Source organism: Corvus moneduloides, chromosome 6, assembly GCF_009650955.1.
Source record: "Corvus moneduloides isolate bCorMon1 chromosome 6, bCorMon1.pri, whole genome shotgun sequence".
In the NCBI taxonomy this organism is placed as follows: domain Eukaryota; kingdom Metazoa; phylum Chordata; class Aves; order Passeriformes; family Corvidae; genus Corvus; species Corvus moneduloides.
Genome location: NC_045481.1, coordinates 21,203,809 through 21,220,082, shown reverse-complemented (window position 1 = coordinate 21,220,082; position 16,274 = coordinate 21,203,809). Strand labels below are relative to the sequence as shown.

General features: G+C 38.2%; 1 protein-coding gene across 45 annotated transcripts in view; it reads left to right on the top strand.

Annotated features, from left to right (window-relative positions):
* NRXN3 (neurexin 3) overlaps positions 1-16,274 on the top strand; it is a 982,258-nt gene that overhangs the window by 723,477 nt on the left and 242,507 nt on the right. For all 45 annotated transcript variants that reach the window (XM_032113035.1, XM_032113016.1, XM_032113015.1 and 42 more), the window contains one exon: positions 12,293-12,474. In XM_032113035.1, the coding sequence (XP_031968926.1) occupies positions 12,293-12,474 (182 nt within the window). The remainder of the gene's footprint in view (positions 1-12,292; positions 12,475-16,274) is intronic.

Here is a 16,274-nt window from a genome sequence, read left to right as displayed (position 1 = left end):
AAGACTGTAAATCCTCTCATTGAACAAATGATAACTCTGCTCAAGAGCCCTTTTGTCCTGGGAGTGTGGGAAGGATATAAATTCTCTGAAAGTATCTGTCAGTCGGAGTTGCTCTGCATTCATCATGCCAGCCCTCTGCATCATTCATGAATGTCATAAGACACTAAAGAATTGTCACTTCATGGTGAGAATGATTAAACAACCATTACACTTGTCTTTTGCTCTGGCATGGTACTTTTAACAGATTGCCTGTATAAAGTTTGCATATGTCCATCTATCCTAGTGGTGGATGTCCTTTCATGGTGGCAAGAAAAAGAGGTAATAGCAAGAAAAGCTGCATATCATTTACAGAATAGTTTGTATGCCCTATTACTAGCTCTGGATACCTACTGTTTTTACATTCCTTCTATGTGACCTTGGGGAAGGTTAGAGAGCCTTGGGAATGGTGAGCTTCCGTAAATGCATTTTTTCTCATCACTGACCTAGTACTTGTGAGGGACAATGTCATATTTGAGGTGAGGTCAAAAAGCTCAGAACTCCGAGTTTCTTTCCTTGATAGACCAAAATGGGCCCCATTTAGTTATAGACGACTAGGTTGTGTCTACAATAACAATCAGCATAAGAGTTGGTTTTCAGAATGAAATTTAGTATCAAGGACCTGAGACCTATACTGCGGGCATTTTGCTTCTGGAGTGTTACTTTGGACTAGCTCTGGTCTGGTACTATAGACTAGTATCTTGTTTAAAGCTGGATTGCATCTTCCAGTTTAGTTTTAAACTAAACTGGAAGATTTTAAGGCGTCAAGCGTGTGTGCTGTGAGACTGCTCTGATGAGAACATGGCTAGTGATGATAGATCAAGAAGTTTATTTCAGAATCATACTAAAATGCTAACAGCCAGCAAAAGGTTAGATACCTGAAAACCTGCTTCTTTTTCCAAACTCTGCTGCTAATTTAGCATATGAGAGTTGGTAAAACTCTTACCTTCTGAGGTTTTAATGAATACCCAGTAGCTGATACTTCTGGCCCAATATTTTTTAGCTGTCAAGACTGAAAATTTAGGTTTGGTCTCTTGCAGTGAAGACAGTAAATATAAACTATATTTTCTCTTTTGGTATCTATGATTAAGGAAATGTGAGCAGGTATGTAAGTAAGAGTGAAGGATTGCCTACAGTTAAAACAAGAAAAACCTTGTAGACTCAGACTGGTTGTGCAAAGTACTATGCTACTTAAACCTGAAGTGACTAAATGGCGCTGAGAGAACAGAAGTTGTCTTCGCAGTTTTGTTTTGTTTTTGCTTTGTGTTTGGTGTGGGTTTTTTTGTTCGCGTTTTGGGGAATTTTGTTGGTTGGTTGGTTTTCATAGTTTTGGGGTTTTTGTTTGTTTGGGTTTTTGTTTTGTTTTCATCTTTTTTTGAGGGAATTTGTTTTAATGGAATAAAGTGTAGCTTAAGGATAAACACTAGAAAGAGATTCTTTAGAGGAGAGTTGACTGGGCTGAGATCAAGAGTAGCATTTTGGCCTTCATCCATCTTGAGAGGTATCTAGGCCATTTTGTTACCATTCAGATTCTGTAAACCTGTACTGAGCTAACATCCCTGCTCTTCCTTCAAGCCCCAAGTGAGCTATGAATCCTGCTGTGCTTCTTCTTGCTAACAGCAGTCTCTGTATTCAGCTCCTCTGGCATGCTGCCTTCTGGGCTTCTCAAAGGACATCCTCTCTGTGTGCTCTTTTATCAACAAATACCAAGAAACAAGAAATTGCATCCTGATGCCACCTGCTCTTTGGCAGCAGCATGCAACTAAGAAATGGTTCCATCTACCTTTACTGAATTTAGTCACAGTTGCACCTTATGCAGTAATGGAGTCTCTTTGTAGGTGGTGGATAACTTTTTCTGAAAAGGGTCACAGTCTTACAGGCACTTTTACCCAGCAAATTTCATATTTCAGTTGTGTTTGTAGTTTCTTCTGTCTCTTCTTCTAGTGCATAGTGGTTTTAACCCTTTTGTTTTCTATTTTGGTATCAGTACTGTGGGGGGTTGGGGGGTTTGGGGTTTTTTTTGCAAAATGTTTTTCATACTCTGTAATGCCTAGGAAAAAAAAAATACCTGGCGGAATTGTCCCTGTGGACTTTTTCCTAGATTGATGACTGTCATCTGGCTGCATAAAGCTGTAGGGGCTGAATTTGATGACACAACTGGTCTCTTTACTGAAAGAAATTACTTAAGGATTGAGGGTGGTGGTATGATATAAGTCTGCAAGGCAAATAGATATAGGGACAGAGTACTGTGCCTTACAGGACAAGAACTAGGGAACATGTAATCTATTTAGCAAGAGCAAGTATGAAAAAGATGATTCTTCACACAAAAAGAGGATCCTTTTTCACTCAGGCTGAAAGTGACATCAGGAAATCTCTAGTCCAAACCCTTGCTTGGAGCAAGGTCAGCTGTGAGGTCAGATCAGGTTGCTTGGGGTTTTATGTGGTCATATCTTGAAAACCTCCACACACAGAAACTCTAAAATCTACTTGGGCAACTTTTTTGCATGTCTTTCCTTGTGAGGAGAAAGCTCTTTCCTGCTGTAGAGTCAGATTCTCTTACTTCAAAGTACAGCAGTTGCATCCTGCTCCTCAGCTGTGCACCACTGTGAAGAGCCTGCCTTTGGCTTCTCAAGAACCTCCTTGCAGGTGCTGTGAAACTGCCCTTAGGTCCCCTTGAAGCTGTGTCATCTCCAAGCTGATAAAGCCTGAATCTGTTGGCATTTCCTCATGAGGCAGGCACTTCATCCACCCAACTGCCTTTGTGGCACTTCAGTGAACGTGCTCCAGTTTGTCAATCCAAAATCAGATGCATTATTCTAGATGCAGTCTAACAACCACTGAGTAAAGGGGAATAATCATCTATTAACAGCCCCAGGTCCTGTTAGCAGAATGCAAGATGCTGTAGGATGCCTCTGCTGATAGGGCCCACAGCTGGCTAATGTTTAACTTGCTACATCAATGGCAGATTTGTTTGAGTCATTGCTAAGGGTTTGTAAGACATTGTGAATGCAAAACTTTTAAATGTATTCAAAGACAGACTGGATAAGTACTTGAAAAATAGATCTCTTTGGGATTACTGTATAAACAAACCACATGAGGCCGAGTTAATTGATGAAAAGGCTCGTGGTCTGAGTGCATACTTAAAGGAAATAGGCTTGCTCTACTCTTAGTTTTCCATATGTATCCACTTAGGATCAATGCTGAAGACACGACAGCGATTGTTGTCTGAACAATCTTGTTATAATGGAAATTAAAGTATTGCTGAAATATTTTCTGTGTTGCAATCTTTTATGTTTAAGCTGGTGTGCCTATGGTCATCTTGCATCTGTTTTAGTCAGCAGCTAATCCCTAAATTCCTTCTGAGATGATAAACATACCCAACATGCCCCATGGAAAATTCATATTTGGAAAAAAACCTTAATCTTCCTGGTATCCCAGATTTAGAGGAATTCATATTTCAAGCATAAATTATCTTGGACCTTCAAGTAGTTCTAGAAACACTCCCTGGCTCTCCTTCTTTTCCTCTTCCAATCTTTTTAATGCAGTGTAACTAATAAGAAGTAGCATACTGTCTGATCCAATTGTTGGCTGATGCACACATACTGGGAGGAAAGTGACTTGTATTAATTTGCTGTCATTAAAGAAGACAAACACAGAAAGCAGGCGTTATCCGAATTGCTGCTTCCGTTTTGTGTTAGTCTTGCAGCTTTTATAGCTCCTCCTCCTTTTTATATAGATGCTCCTTCATATTTTAAAGTGTGAAAGGAATTTCAGTTTCATGTCAAACAATGTCTGATTTTTTGAGATAAATGTGGTGTTCAATTTCAGTCTCGGAGAATTTGTCAAGGAAGAGTGAGCATTCTAAAGGAAGTAGAGCTAGTTCATAAGAACTCTAAGCACAGAAGCTTGCTTTTCTTTTTTTCTTTTTTGAGGATTAGACTGGAAGCTTTGCATTTTTCAGGGTTTTAAGTTTTCTTTATTCTTAGGCAATTTAAAGCTCTTGATAAATAAAAGGATGTTTCAGCAGTTGTATCATAGAAAGTATTAGGCCTGTCTTTCCTTCCTCCCAGGAAGGATCCTGTGATGGAATGGTCAAGTGACCCAGATGATGATGGTGATTAGATCCTGTAACCTTTTCAACCCCCATCTCCTTTTTTTCAATCAAGCAGGTGTTTGTATTAATAGACCTTTTAAACTCAGGTGTGGAAGACACAGCAACGGAGTCACAGATGTACAAGTGCCAGAGAGGATCTTTAGGTGAAGGAGGAGTAAGACACTTCATCCTGATTGATGATACTCAGTTTTGATGACACTTAAATTTCTTGATGTGTGTGATTGAGTGGCAGTAACTCACAAGATGTCCCTGGGATAGCCCGATATTGCAGATCATTCATATAATGTAAGAACATTGGTGTATATGCTTGAAGGCAGGGGACGTGTCAATGGCTAGCTTGGTTTTGATTCCTGAGATATAATTAATTCTTTTGTCTAAGAACTTTTTTTATTTGGTGTGATGTATAGTGAGATAGGAAGAAGAGGAGTAAAAGAGGGATTAGGATAACAATGTAATTGAAGTTTAGGATTGAGGGCAACAAGATGATAGCTTATAAGGGGAGAAGGAAGAATAGCTGTTCTCAAGACTGATGCCTTGGTAAATATGAAAGGGCAGAAGGAATGGGACAATTCTCTCTTGGTCTTTTTTTATTCTCCATTATTAATTTGTTTAATAATGGTAGCTGGAAGTGCTATCATGCATCTAATATAACTGTGAAGCAAAGAAGCTGTATTACGCTGAATGCGATGCATTTAGTGGACAAGACCCACAGGAGTAACTTTGCAGGAGCTGTCAATTGAAAACACCTCTTAGGTCATCTCTAGGCAATATAGATGTTTCAGCATACCTAGAATTGACCCAGTTGAAGTGATTTCAAGTAATGAAGAGTCAGCTAAATCATCCATGCTCTTTGAGAGGATATTGCAAAGCTAGGTGAAAACTTTGCCTATTTTCATCATTATTGTTGTTAAGGCATATGGACGCAGTTTCCTTTCTTTGACTGTCCTCAAAACATGCTTTTGTCATTCTCTCACTCTTTTTACTCCTAAGAAATTAATTTAATGGAAATTTGGAGTTGTACAGCATATGTGTAGTCTATTTGAGGTGGCCAGAATGAGTTAAGTATTAAAAACAACTTTCAGAAGCTTCATTTTTCACTCAGCCAATGTTCATCCTTTTGGCAGTGTATAGGTTTCAACTGATGTGTTTTATTGTTTGCATTGTGATGTCATAAACTTTTGGGGAGCAATAAATAGATGTCATTTGAAAGTCATAGTTCTCTTTTCTGGTTTATGCATGTGTTGTTTGCTTTAACTCCCTCTTAGAGCTGGTGGTCAAAGCATGGATTGTTTTTTCTCGAGTGTAGCAAGTATAAATAAATAAGATGCTGAACTGTGTGGCCAAGTAAAGGCCTGAAGAACTACACTACAGTTGTTTCTCTGACTGGAAATAGAGTGGTCAAATATGGAGTCTACCTTAAGCTGAAAACATATGGCCAGGAACCTTAATTTTGGGGGCAGAGATCAAATCAGCCTGATCAGATTTCTGGGAAAACTTCCAATCTATGTTATTAGAGTTTTCTATTAGAATAGAAATCGGTCGCAGCAGCTCTTCCTTGTTGCTTTGTTCATCTCCACTTGCGAGGGTTGAATAGCTCTCTATATACCGTGTTTTTTGGAACTGCTTTTTTATTGCATGACCAAATTATGATGTTTCCTGCAGCAGCAAATTTTGTCCCCTTACTTAGTTTCTGCAGATGTTTGCCTGATCTCTTCTCACTTGCTTTTGTGCCAGTATTCTAACCTGCATTCCTTTTACATGCATTTTCTGGTGATGGAAATAGTACATGAACTGCCTAGTCCAGGTACAGTAAGATAAGGGTCATCCTTACTTTTTCTTGATGTAAATTTGGAAAAAGCTCTACCTTTTCTTATTAAGATTTTGTGGGATTTTTTTGAATGTCTATGTAAACTATCAGGTCTCCATTATTTAGTTATGCCTTCAGAGGGCTGATGATTAAAGGGCTGCTAATTACAGGTGTTACCAAGGTTTCATTCATGATGTGAAATGGCTCTTGATTTGCTCATGTAACCTATGGTCATGCACAATATGTTATTGATTTCATCCTTTGACAACATTGCTTCTTGAAAATTACCTAAATTTCAGTTTCCTGCCAAGAAAGAAGAGCAAAATGCCATCGTCATGAATTTTCCTGTAGTTGAACTGATAGCTTCTTGTTAAATAGCAGAAGGTTATGATTATTAATAAACATGTTAGGACCTTTACATCGGCATATGAAATACTCTACAAGACTCATCTGAACTACTGGACTAAACAGAATAAAATATAAATAAAGTTTCCACTCCTTTTACAAAAATGTTAAGAAGTAAAATAATATCTATATTTGTTATGGTTTAGAAATGGCATTCCCCAATTTAGTTCATGGTATTCTATACCACTTATGTCATGCTCAAATCTTACACCTCCCAGCTGTACATATATAAACACAAGCACAGATACCATTTCCATAGTCAATGGCTCTCCCTCCAAGATGTCTGTTAAGGTCATTTAGTCCATGTGGGTTCTATCCATCCTAGACATCTTCCAGGGCAGGAGGGCTGGTGTGCTGTTGGCTGGTTGCCAGCTGCATCACAAGCTCATGACTGGTGTAACTGAAGCAGTCCATCCTCATTGTCTGTGGTACTTATGGCATACAGTGGCAACATCATTCAGCAACCAGTATTATAAAATTCAACATTACAGACTGTTCTCACACAAAAATTGAATTCCATTGAGGTACACATTGTATTTCCCTGTTCCTCTGCAATACCTCTCAAGTACATCCAAGTCCCTGAGGAAAATCAATCTCACAGATAGATTTGCCTTTGCTTGACTCAGGACTAATCCAAACTGTCTTCCCTAGCCCCTTTCTCATGTGTGCAGAGACTTCATCCCCTTCTGGTTTGTGGAGGTTATGATTGGGCAGGGCCAGCTCAATTGGTAGAGCTTCTGGTGTTCACTAAACAGGTGGCCTTCACTAAATGTAGATCCCAATGTTTGAGGGTCTCACCACCCATTGATTTCAATGTGATTTTTAACAGTCCATTTTACTGTTCAATTTTCCCAGAGGCTGGTGCCAGATGGGGAATATGATGTACTCACTCAATATTGTGCTCTCTGGCCCAGGTGTCTACAAGGTTATTTTTGATATTAGTCCCATTGTCAGACTCAGTTCTTTCTGGGGTGCTGTGCTGCTGCAGGACTTACTTTTCAAGCCACAAGATGGTGATCCAGACACCATCACTCACCTGTGGCATGAGGCACAGGGTGTGTCTCCAGAGCTCATCTCTGAAGGTGCCACAGCATTCTCCTTGCAAATATTCTGTCACTTTATCAGGGTCCTATAGTTGTTCAGGGGTGAACTTCCAACTCACTGGAGTAGAAAAGGCCTTTAAAAAGTGGCCCATGCCCTCCAACATTCCATGCCGCTCATGACTATCCATCCTTGGGGCAAATTTTTGAAAGGTACTCAAGTAATTATTGTAGCTTTTGAATTGGCCCGGGTTCTTCATAATTTGCATCCTAAAGGTACTTTTTGGTTGTAAAAATATGAACTGTAGCATTTACACTATGCTAAACATATACTCTCCCAGTGCAGAGTTGCTGCAGGTAACCCTTCAGTGTATAAGCATTGTGTTACCTACCAAATGCTGGATTTTCTTGGCCACAGGGAAATGAGTGTGTGTGCTGTGCTGTAGCTGAGGCAAACCAGGCTTTTGATGGCTTAGTAGATGCAAATAGAGAATTTGCAATCAATTTTTTAATGTGGGGAAATTCACAGGAGTGTGGGGCGCAGAAGTTTTAATTCGTGCAAAAGTAACAGACTTGCTTACTACTACTCTACTTTTACTTTACTATTTTACTTTCCTACTTTACTTTGCTGCAGTTGTACTATGTTGATTGAAGGACACTGTTCCTTAAAATAGGTTTTTGAAGTCTTTGGGCAATGATGAATTAAAATGACAGGTGGTAGTGCTAACTTAAACTAAATGCTTCTTAAAACACCTCATTTGTAGGCTTTATTTGCTGTGGCTTATAACCTTGGTTATGACTTGTCTGTTAGGAGTTTTCTGTGAGGAGTCTTTGCCTCAAACTATTTTATTTTGACTGAAGATTAATAATATAACAGCTCTATTCATGAATACAACTAGCAAATACATAATTTACCTACTCTAGATATGCAGACTACATTGTCACATATGTTGTAACATACCCATCTTTGATGTTTAAATCTCTAAACACCAATGATATAAGTTAGAAGTTACGTAATTTCTGGGAGAAGTCAACTGCCAGTCTGCCACACTAAGTTTTGTGAGTTTATAAGCTCTGTCTACGCTAAACATGTAATGGTGTCTTAGTAGCTTAAATCTGTAGGGAGTGTTTCCTCTCTATATATGTCTTCAGTTCTCTGAGCTCCCAGTGCTGACCAACTTGCTGCATGCAACATATAGAGTAGCTGAAAATATTCTACTTCAGTTTGTTTTTATGTGTTGCTACAGTAAATCTGGCCCAGGGCACTGTGACTGCCACAAAACTGACTGGGGAAATAATTTTGTGTTGCTTGTATCCTTGATTTTATTATTGTTCTTTTTTTGCATGGTATTGGTTGAATTTAGTGTTATATAGTTGAAGTGGTGAAACACTGTAACAACAATACATTGTATAACAATGCAATTAATCAGTCCTTCAGACTTTTCTATTGTTAGGGCACAGTTGGTGTTGTACTTATTAAAGGAGTTACATAACTAAACCTTGAACAGTGAGAAAAAACTAAATATGAGAGTGTAGTCTACCGTCTGTCTTGAACAGAAAGTGTCTTGGAAAAAAAAATGTGTTCTTGTCTAATAAAGAAGTGTGTAACAGAGCTTAGGTACAAGAAGATTTCAAGATTAACAGACTTGCATCTTACCAGCTTTTTTTAAAATTAGAATTCTTTGGTTAATTATTCTACAATTCTCTGCCACACCACAAAGAAAGGATAATTGTTGATTTAAGATCAGAAGGGACTGCTAGTGGTAAACTGGTCTAGCCTGCTCACTCACACCAGCTTAAAGCAAGTCCAATCAGATAGAGGTGTCCAGGCCTTGTCAAGTTCTGGTGAAGCTGAAATCTCCTTTCCTGAAGTCTAGGGTTATAATTTGCTTGTTCAAATCTCTTGAACTTTTTAAACTCATGGTTGCTGCAGGCAAATAGAAGTTTTTAAGTCAAGTGTGTTTGTGTTGCATGGCTGGGGTTTTTTGTTACTTTTTCTTTTTATGTGATTGCAACGTGAAACTAACTCTTGTTATACTTCCACTTGATGGATCTTATGTTTCCAGACTGGAATGACTATTTTGTTCATAATTTGGGGAAAAAGTTATACTGTCACAATGTTAATATGCATCTCTTTCCAAACACGTCAATGGATAGCCTGTATGTCCTCAAAATGTTGGTGAAGGGAGGGACATTGATGTATCCAACAAATGTTGTGTACATTCAGCTACACACAGATAAAGCAAGTGGCCCGTCTCTTATTAAGCAGGTATTTCTGACCTGGGAAATAAGGAAACAAGTATTGGCCAATCAGACTTCTGCTTACAGGTCTGTTTGGGTTAGTGCAGCTCTGGTTGTTGTATCTGAATTTTCTTTCAAGAGCTCAATGCCTTGCCAGAATATATGACTGCAGAATGCATCACAGTAAACCCCTGCCATATTTAAGGTAAAGCTGGAAGCCTGTGGATCAGCTGAACTCCAGAACTGAGTTGACATTCCCAGCTGAACCAAAGTACTACATGTCTTCATGAAGCATTATGTGGAGCCATCTCACAGAAAACTGAAATAAAACCCGGCAGAGGCAGGTTTAGACTGTGTTATTTCTTTGTGTTTCTGATCCTTACCTTAGGAACCTTGGTACCTCAGTACAGAGTACTGAATATTGTCAGGTTAGGCTTAGAAGCAAAATCTATGCTCTGTGAGGAGAAAATAAGATCTGTTTAAGTAGTTAAGTCTCATGAAAGGCCTGTGAGGACATAATTGGTTCTAATTGGCTCTCATTGGAGGACTGACATGGTCCACCTGCAGCCAAATGGTTCTTAGAGAGGTAAAGAAATAATCTGCCTTCATAAAGAATGAAGAACTCACCTCCAAGCTTGTCTTTGCTGCTGAAAGGCCTGATAACCAGTACAAAGAAAAGGAGGAGAGCTTTCAAGTCAAGTGAGAGTAATTTTGGGAAGTGGGTTTTAATTTGTGAAACCATCAACAATGAGTAAATCTAGTTTTGCTTACCACATTGCTGTGCCTAGTTTTAGTCTGTAGTGCAAAGACACACAGAAGTTACAGAACAAACTGATAAACTGAAGGAGTATATTTGTAGTGTAGTTTTAGGGGGGCTGTTGTTATGCCTGTGCATGGGGGCAGGACACGGATAATTCACTACCTGGTCATCTCCAACTGTCTAACCATAAGGTTCCAGATAGAGCTGGGGATGTTTAAACAAATGGACAAACAAAACCTCTTTCTACACATCTTAAAATAGTCATGCACCCTCTATCTGGAGTTTAAAGCTGAATGAGGAGACTGAGTCTATAAAATTATTCTTTCTATAAAATTATTTCTATAAAGTTATAGACTATAGTCTATAAAATCATTCTTTCTGAAACGGAAAAAGTGTATATGCACAGTTCCAGAATGCCAGAATGTGCTCTTTTGGTAATTCAGAATTATGACTGAAATTTCCTTTTAACCCTGATTTCGAACACATTTGTCTGAATTTACTGAGGGCATGTTCTGTTGGATGTGCATAGGCCTGGAAGGGAAGAAGAAAACATGATTGATTTTCACTCTGTCATTGAGTCAGCTGTTCACAAATCATTTCATTTCTCTGTGGCTGAGTTTTTGATGTCTGTTTTGGTAATGTGTTCTGAGATGTCAGAGGAAGCCTCTTTAGCAATGGAGAAGTGTATCAATTATTTCTACTAATATGCAGCATTCATTTGGAATTCAGGTCATAAAGAGCTTCAGTGAAGCTGCAGCTTTGTAGGCAAGTGTAGAAATTACCCTTATATGATCCCACCTGTTTCTGTATCTAACTACATTTACTCTGCACAAGGTTGAGTGATACATGTTGCTGATTGGTATGGTGCAAAAAAAAAAATCCTCAGTTGTACTTTCACTCGGATTAGAAAATGTACCCAGTAATTGCCTGTACTTTCTACATATATTTTATCCTTGTTGCAGTAACAGAAGCTGGCTGTTTTTGCTTACTGTTCTGTAACCATTGTAAGGGTGTTCAGAAAAATGAGGTGCAGTAAGTGACTGAAACATGGAGGAGTGTTGTTCCTGGCCTGCCTGTAGATTTGGACGAGACAGGAATTTTAGATATACTTCCCAAGAAGCTCGGGGGCTGATTTTATAACTGCTGAGTTATAAAATCTTGCTCCTAATTTGGAGTGTTGAGTACAAGTCAGAATGTGAGCTCCAAACTCTTTTGCTTCTCAGCTTCCTCATCTGCGGCAATAATTCCTCACTTGCGTTACTGCCTTCCTCAGCTCAGATGGCCCTCACGAATGTGGGAGGACAGTGTTCAGCATGGGAGAAGTTTGGTGTTGTCCTTAAAAACAAGGGCAAGGAACAAATTCCCAGGCTCAGTGGTGACAAGACAAATGGTGCTGGAAATATGTGGACTAGATATCAAAAAATCTCATGAAGTGTTAAGAAAATTGTAGTCTCCTACTATGCATTGAATAGTCTTTAGCTGAAGGCAAGTCCAACCTCATGGATAAATGCTAAATATTGCCTTTGAATCACCTTATAAGATTGAATCCCATGCTTTTGAAATGGGAGTGGCTTGTGGTTTTCTCCCCTGAACGGCAGTGTCCAATCCAACCTTGTCTTGGGTATTAGCACTAATGAAATAATTCATTCTTTACAAACCGTCTTGATAATTCTTGATAAACTCTTCACTTATCTTTGTCTTAAATGCTGCCTGTCTTTATTTAGGAACTAATAATGCACTTCATCAGGCCTGGCCAGCAGAACACATTGATTTCACCCCTGTAACTAATGAAAGCATGTGCTTGCTTAAGTTGTTCCTCTTGGAAGTCATAGCATTGCCACTAGACTTGGCAAAACTAATATGTTTTTCTTTGTTTTTTTATCTTGTAGCTGGTGCCACATATATATTTGGGAAGAGTGGGGGTCTCATCCTGTACACCTGGCCAGCTAATGACAGACCAAGCACAAGGACGGACCGTCTTGCTGTGGGCTTCAGCACAACAGTGAAGGATGGCATTCTTGTCCGGATTGACAGTGCCCCTGGGCTCGGTGATTTTCTGCAGCTGCACATAGTGAGTATAGACAGGCCCATGTCTCTCCCAGACCTGGGTTTCTCTTAACTGGATATGCATTTGAAGAAAACTGTTACTCTAAAATACCATGTGTCATGTTCTGTACTTTGTGTCTTCAATTCCCATCAGATTAAACTGCTTATAGTAGTTCTTTAGGGTTTTGTAGAGTTGCTGAATGGGATGCACAGAGAATTAAGTCTTGATGCCGAAAGAAACTGGGGAGGGAAGAAACAAACAAAACGAAACTCAAAAGCTGTATGTGATTCAATAGTAGGATTTATTCAAAAAGTGGAGAAACATTTTTTATCAGTGGCAATGTACTGAGTCATATGCACAGTCCTGAATACAGCTGAGTCTATGGTGAAGTATTACTATTCTCGGAAGACAAAGACTAAAAGGGAGTGATAAGGTGTTAGTTTTTTCCTCACAAAGAAAGTTAAGTGAGAACTGAACAGATCCTCAAACTGATATAGCTTGCTTTAGCAGGGTAGTTCAAAAGAATAAGAATTTGATGTTAGCACAACATAGCTTTGCAAGAAGAAAATAGACCTTTTTGTGAGAACTTGAGCAAAGGGGGTTTTAGGAGAGTTGAATTACTTGAGAAAATGAGAACACTAGAACTGGAAACTTTTAGACTTTGTTACTTTATGTGATCCTGTGGGAGGAGAAGAGCTTGTTTGCTTTGTTTTCCTCTGACAAATAGCCAAGAGGTTTACTAGAGGTAGAGGCTGGTCATGTTACTCGATGTTCAGATTATTTCCAATGTATTATGCATTAATTCATAGTGGAAAGGCAACTGGGCCATTTGCAAATTTTGAATGAGCTGGGGATTTGTTGACATTTCATGGAATCTTGAAGATATAAGTTAACAGGAGAAATGCCAGGGGCCAAAACAGACCTAATGTGAATGATGGAGGGCCTTAATCTGCTGCAGGAGTTTGCCATGTTCCGAATCATGTTGAAGCACTGGATATATTGCAGAGTGGTTTTGAAATGACCAGAAACAAGGTTCTAGTACTCATCATCAGTATTTTTAGTGGTTTTTGCTTTGAATCCTGTTGTAAAATTCAGATTCATTGGAATGGGGTAGATATGGCTTGAGCCATTCTACTGTCAGCCATTCTGGTTTTTCTCTTCTGTGATATATCCAAATGTTTAGTTGGTTTTGTCCTGGAATGAAAATGAGATCAAATCCTGGCTTTTTTTTTTTTTTTTTTTTTTTTTAATATATATAAAAACAGGCTTTCTTCCTTTCTTAAAAACAGAACAAAAAGAACCCCAAAAGGCTGTAAAAGTGAGCAGTGCTAAGCCTAATTGGTTGGAGCTCTGTGACTCAGATTAAGCATATGTGACTGGACATGTCTGAGCAAGGCAGTGTATATTCTTCAGGTGTTATAATATAACATGTAAAATGCTATCAGTTATCTGGAAAACACTATTCTTGCATGTGAGGAGAGGTGCAGAGACATGAATTTGTTAAGGTTGTAGGAAAAGTCTAAGATGGATCATGTTGCTCTTGGATACCTAATGGGATGTTATAGAGAAAATGAAAGTCAGGCTCTTCTTTGTAGTAGTCAGTGGAAGGAAGAGGGAAAATGGACACAAGTACCAACAAAAGAAATTTTAGTTCTGCATTAAGATAAGAACTTGCACAATGACTCTTTTCAGCATTAATGATGACGGCACATAGTTTTTCTCTATAGCTTGGTCTCAAATATCTACCTTTCTCTACCATTAATTGAACATTTTAATGACTGATTTTAACTATAAAAAAATTTGTTGAATAGATTGAAACAAAGGAATTGAACCTGAGACGTAAGCATTCATTATGAAATAATAGCAAAAGAAAATCATTGCTTTCTCTTTCCAATCAGTTTTGGAAAAGAAAATAATATAAGTTTTTCAGCTTCTTCCCCATATATTTTTTTTTCAAGCTTCTCTGTATGGCATGGTGCTAGTTTCAGATTATTTCAGGTATCTAAATAAAATCTACGCATTTGGTTGATATTATTACTAAAAGTTCTGTTGAATGCTTCCTGTGTACTTTGGGCAATTTTATCCCTGAAGCTATTCACTAGCAGTAAATATGGAACTAGTTCAGCTTTAATTTCTCTTGTTCTTTTGTGGTCAGGATGGATTAGGAGGATTTGCCAGTCATTCACGAGGAGCAAAGGCGTGCTGCTGTGCTCTTCTGGAGATGGTATTACTGTTCATCATATATATCACTGACTCTACCTAGCTGTCATATAAAGAATGTGGTCTGGGACTCATCTGTTACATGCAATAGAAAAGTTGAAGAGGAACTTTTAAAGTGTTACTGGCTTCTTGAATATCTGTAAGAGTTTGTTATATCTGGTTTATGGTTCAAAGTAATAGAAGTGAGCTTACATCAGGATTATTTTGGAAAAAATTGAAATCTGAAGTTAAAGGTGCATCTTGAAATGACACTTAAAATGCAAGACTATTTAGGATCTCTTAGCAAATTGCATGCAAGATTTCCATGAGACCAAGATCTTTTGTAACTGTCTGAGAACTACCACATGCTTGTGCTGTCATAATCAAAGACTTTGTCCATATTCTTTTCCTCAAAACCTTCCATTAGGCCATTTTCAATTGTCCAGAGAAACAAGGCAGCATGGGTCAAATTGTAGTAGAAATATGGGATAAATAGATTTTTAAATCAGAGCTATGAAAACATATCAAATTGATTATAAAATAAGCTTTGAAAACCCAAATATTTAGACCATAAAGCAAAGTATAAGAGAAAAAGAAAACACTAATTTTAGTGTAATTTATTTTATATGTATTTAGCAACTTGACTTTTTCAGGTGCAATTATATTTAATAATAATAGTAATAATAAAAATGAGAGGGATTTTCCTGGGTTAGTATTGGGGATACTTCTTTCCCTGGAGTCTTTTTAGATATTCCACTCACAGACTCTTTTGGGTGCTATTTGCTGGATGCTGACCTCCTCACATTTCCCTGGGTGTTCTGTTGGTGATAAAAGGTGACAAAAGGCACCTGATGATCACAGTTTTCTAATGTGCATCGCTAAATGAAAATCTATCATCGCTAAATCCAAAATTAGTAGTAATGGCTATGGTTTATCAAGATCTGATTCTATTTTAAAGTTTGTAAAAGTTGCCCATATTCTTCTAAGGAGACCTTTTAATAGTTTGCCTGCTTTTTGAATATCATGTATGTTCTGTAGTGTCCATTGTGATCTTTCTATTTGTAAGGTTTGAAGACAGAGAAGATACTTTATTTTGAAGTTACATATTTGCCTGTTTAATTTACAGTTGTTCTGTTAGAATTCATTTTTTAATTATGAGTCTTTCAGATATTGCCGAAATTTATTGACTAAGATGTCTGTTTTATATGACAAAAAATTACAGCCTCTGAAACTATTTTCTCTCCTGACTTAAAATGAAGTATGAAGTGGCAGCCCTGCAAAAATGGATAGCATACCATCCAGATCGATGTATATGAAGCATGAGGTGTTTGTGTGAACAGACTGTAGCACATGGAATGAGAGAGTTGCTAGAGCATCAGATCCCTCCTTATGATATTTTTTTGTTTTCCTGACAATTCATTCAAACCTATACGAGGAAATTGTCTTCCACAATGGGTACTGAAAAAGAATGCAGCATGTCTTGAGATATGGGTTGAATGCTTCTGTGTGTTCATTCACCTTGCACTACTACACTTTCTTTTTGTGCTTTACCACATACAATACATAGAAATGAAATGGGGAGAGAAACAGCCGCAGGTGATGATGGTGTCATTCTTGTGGTAACT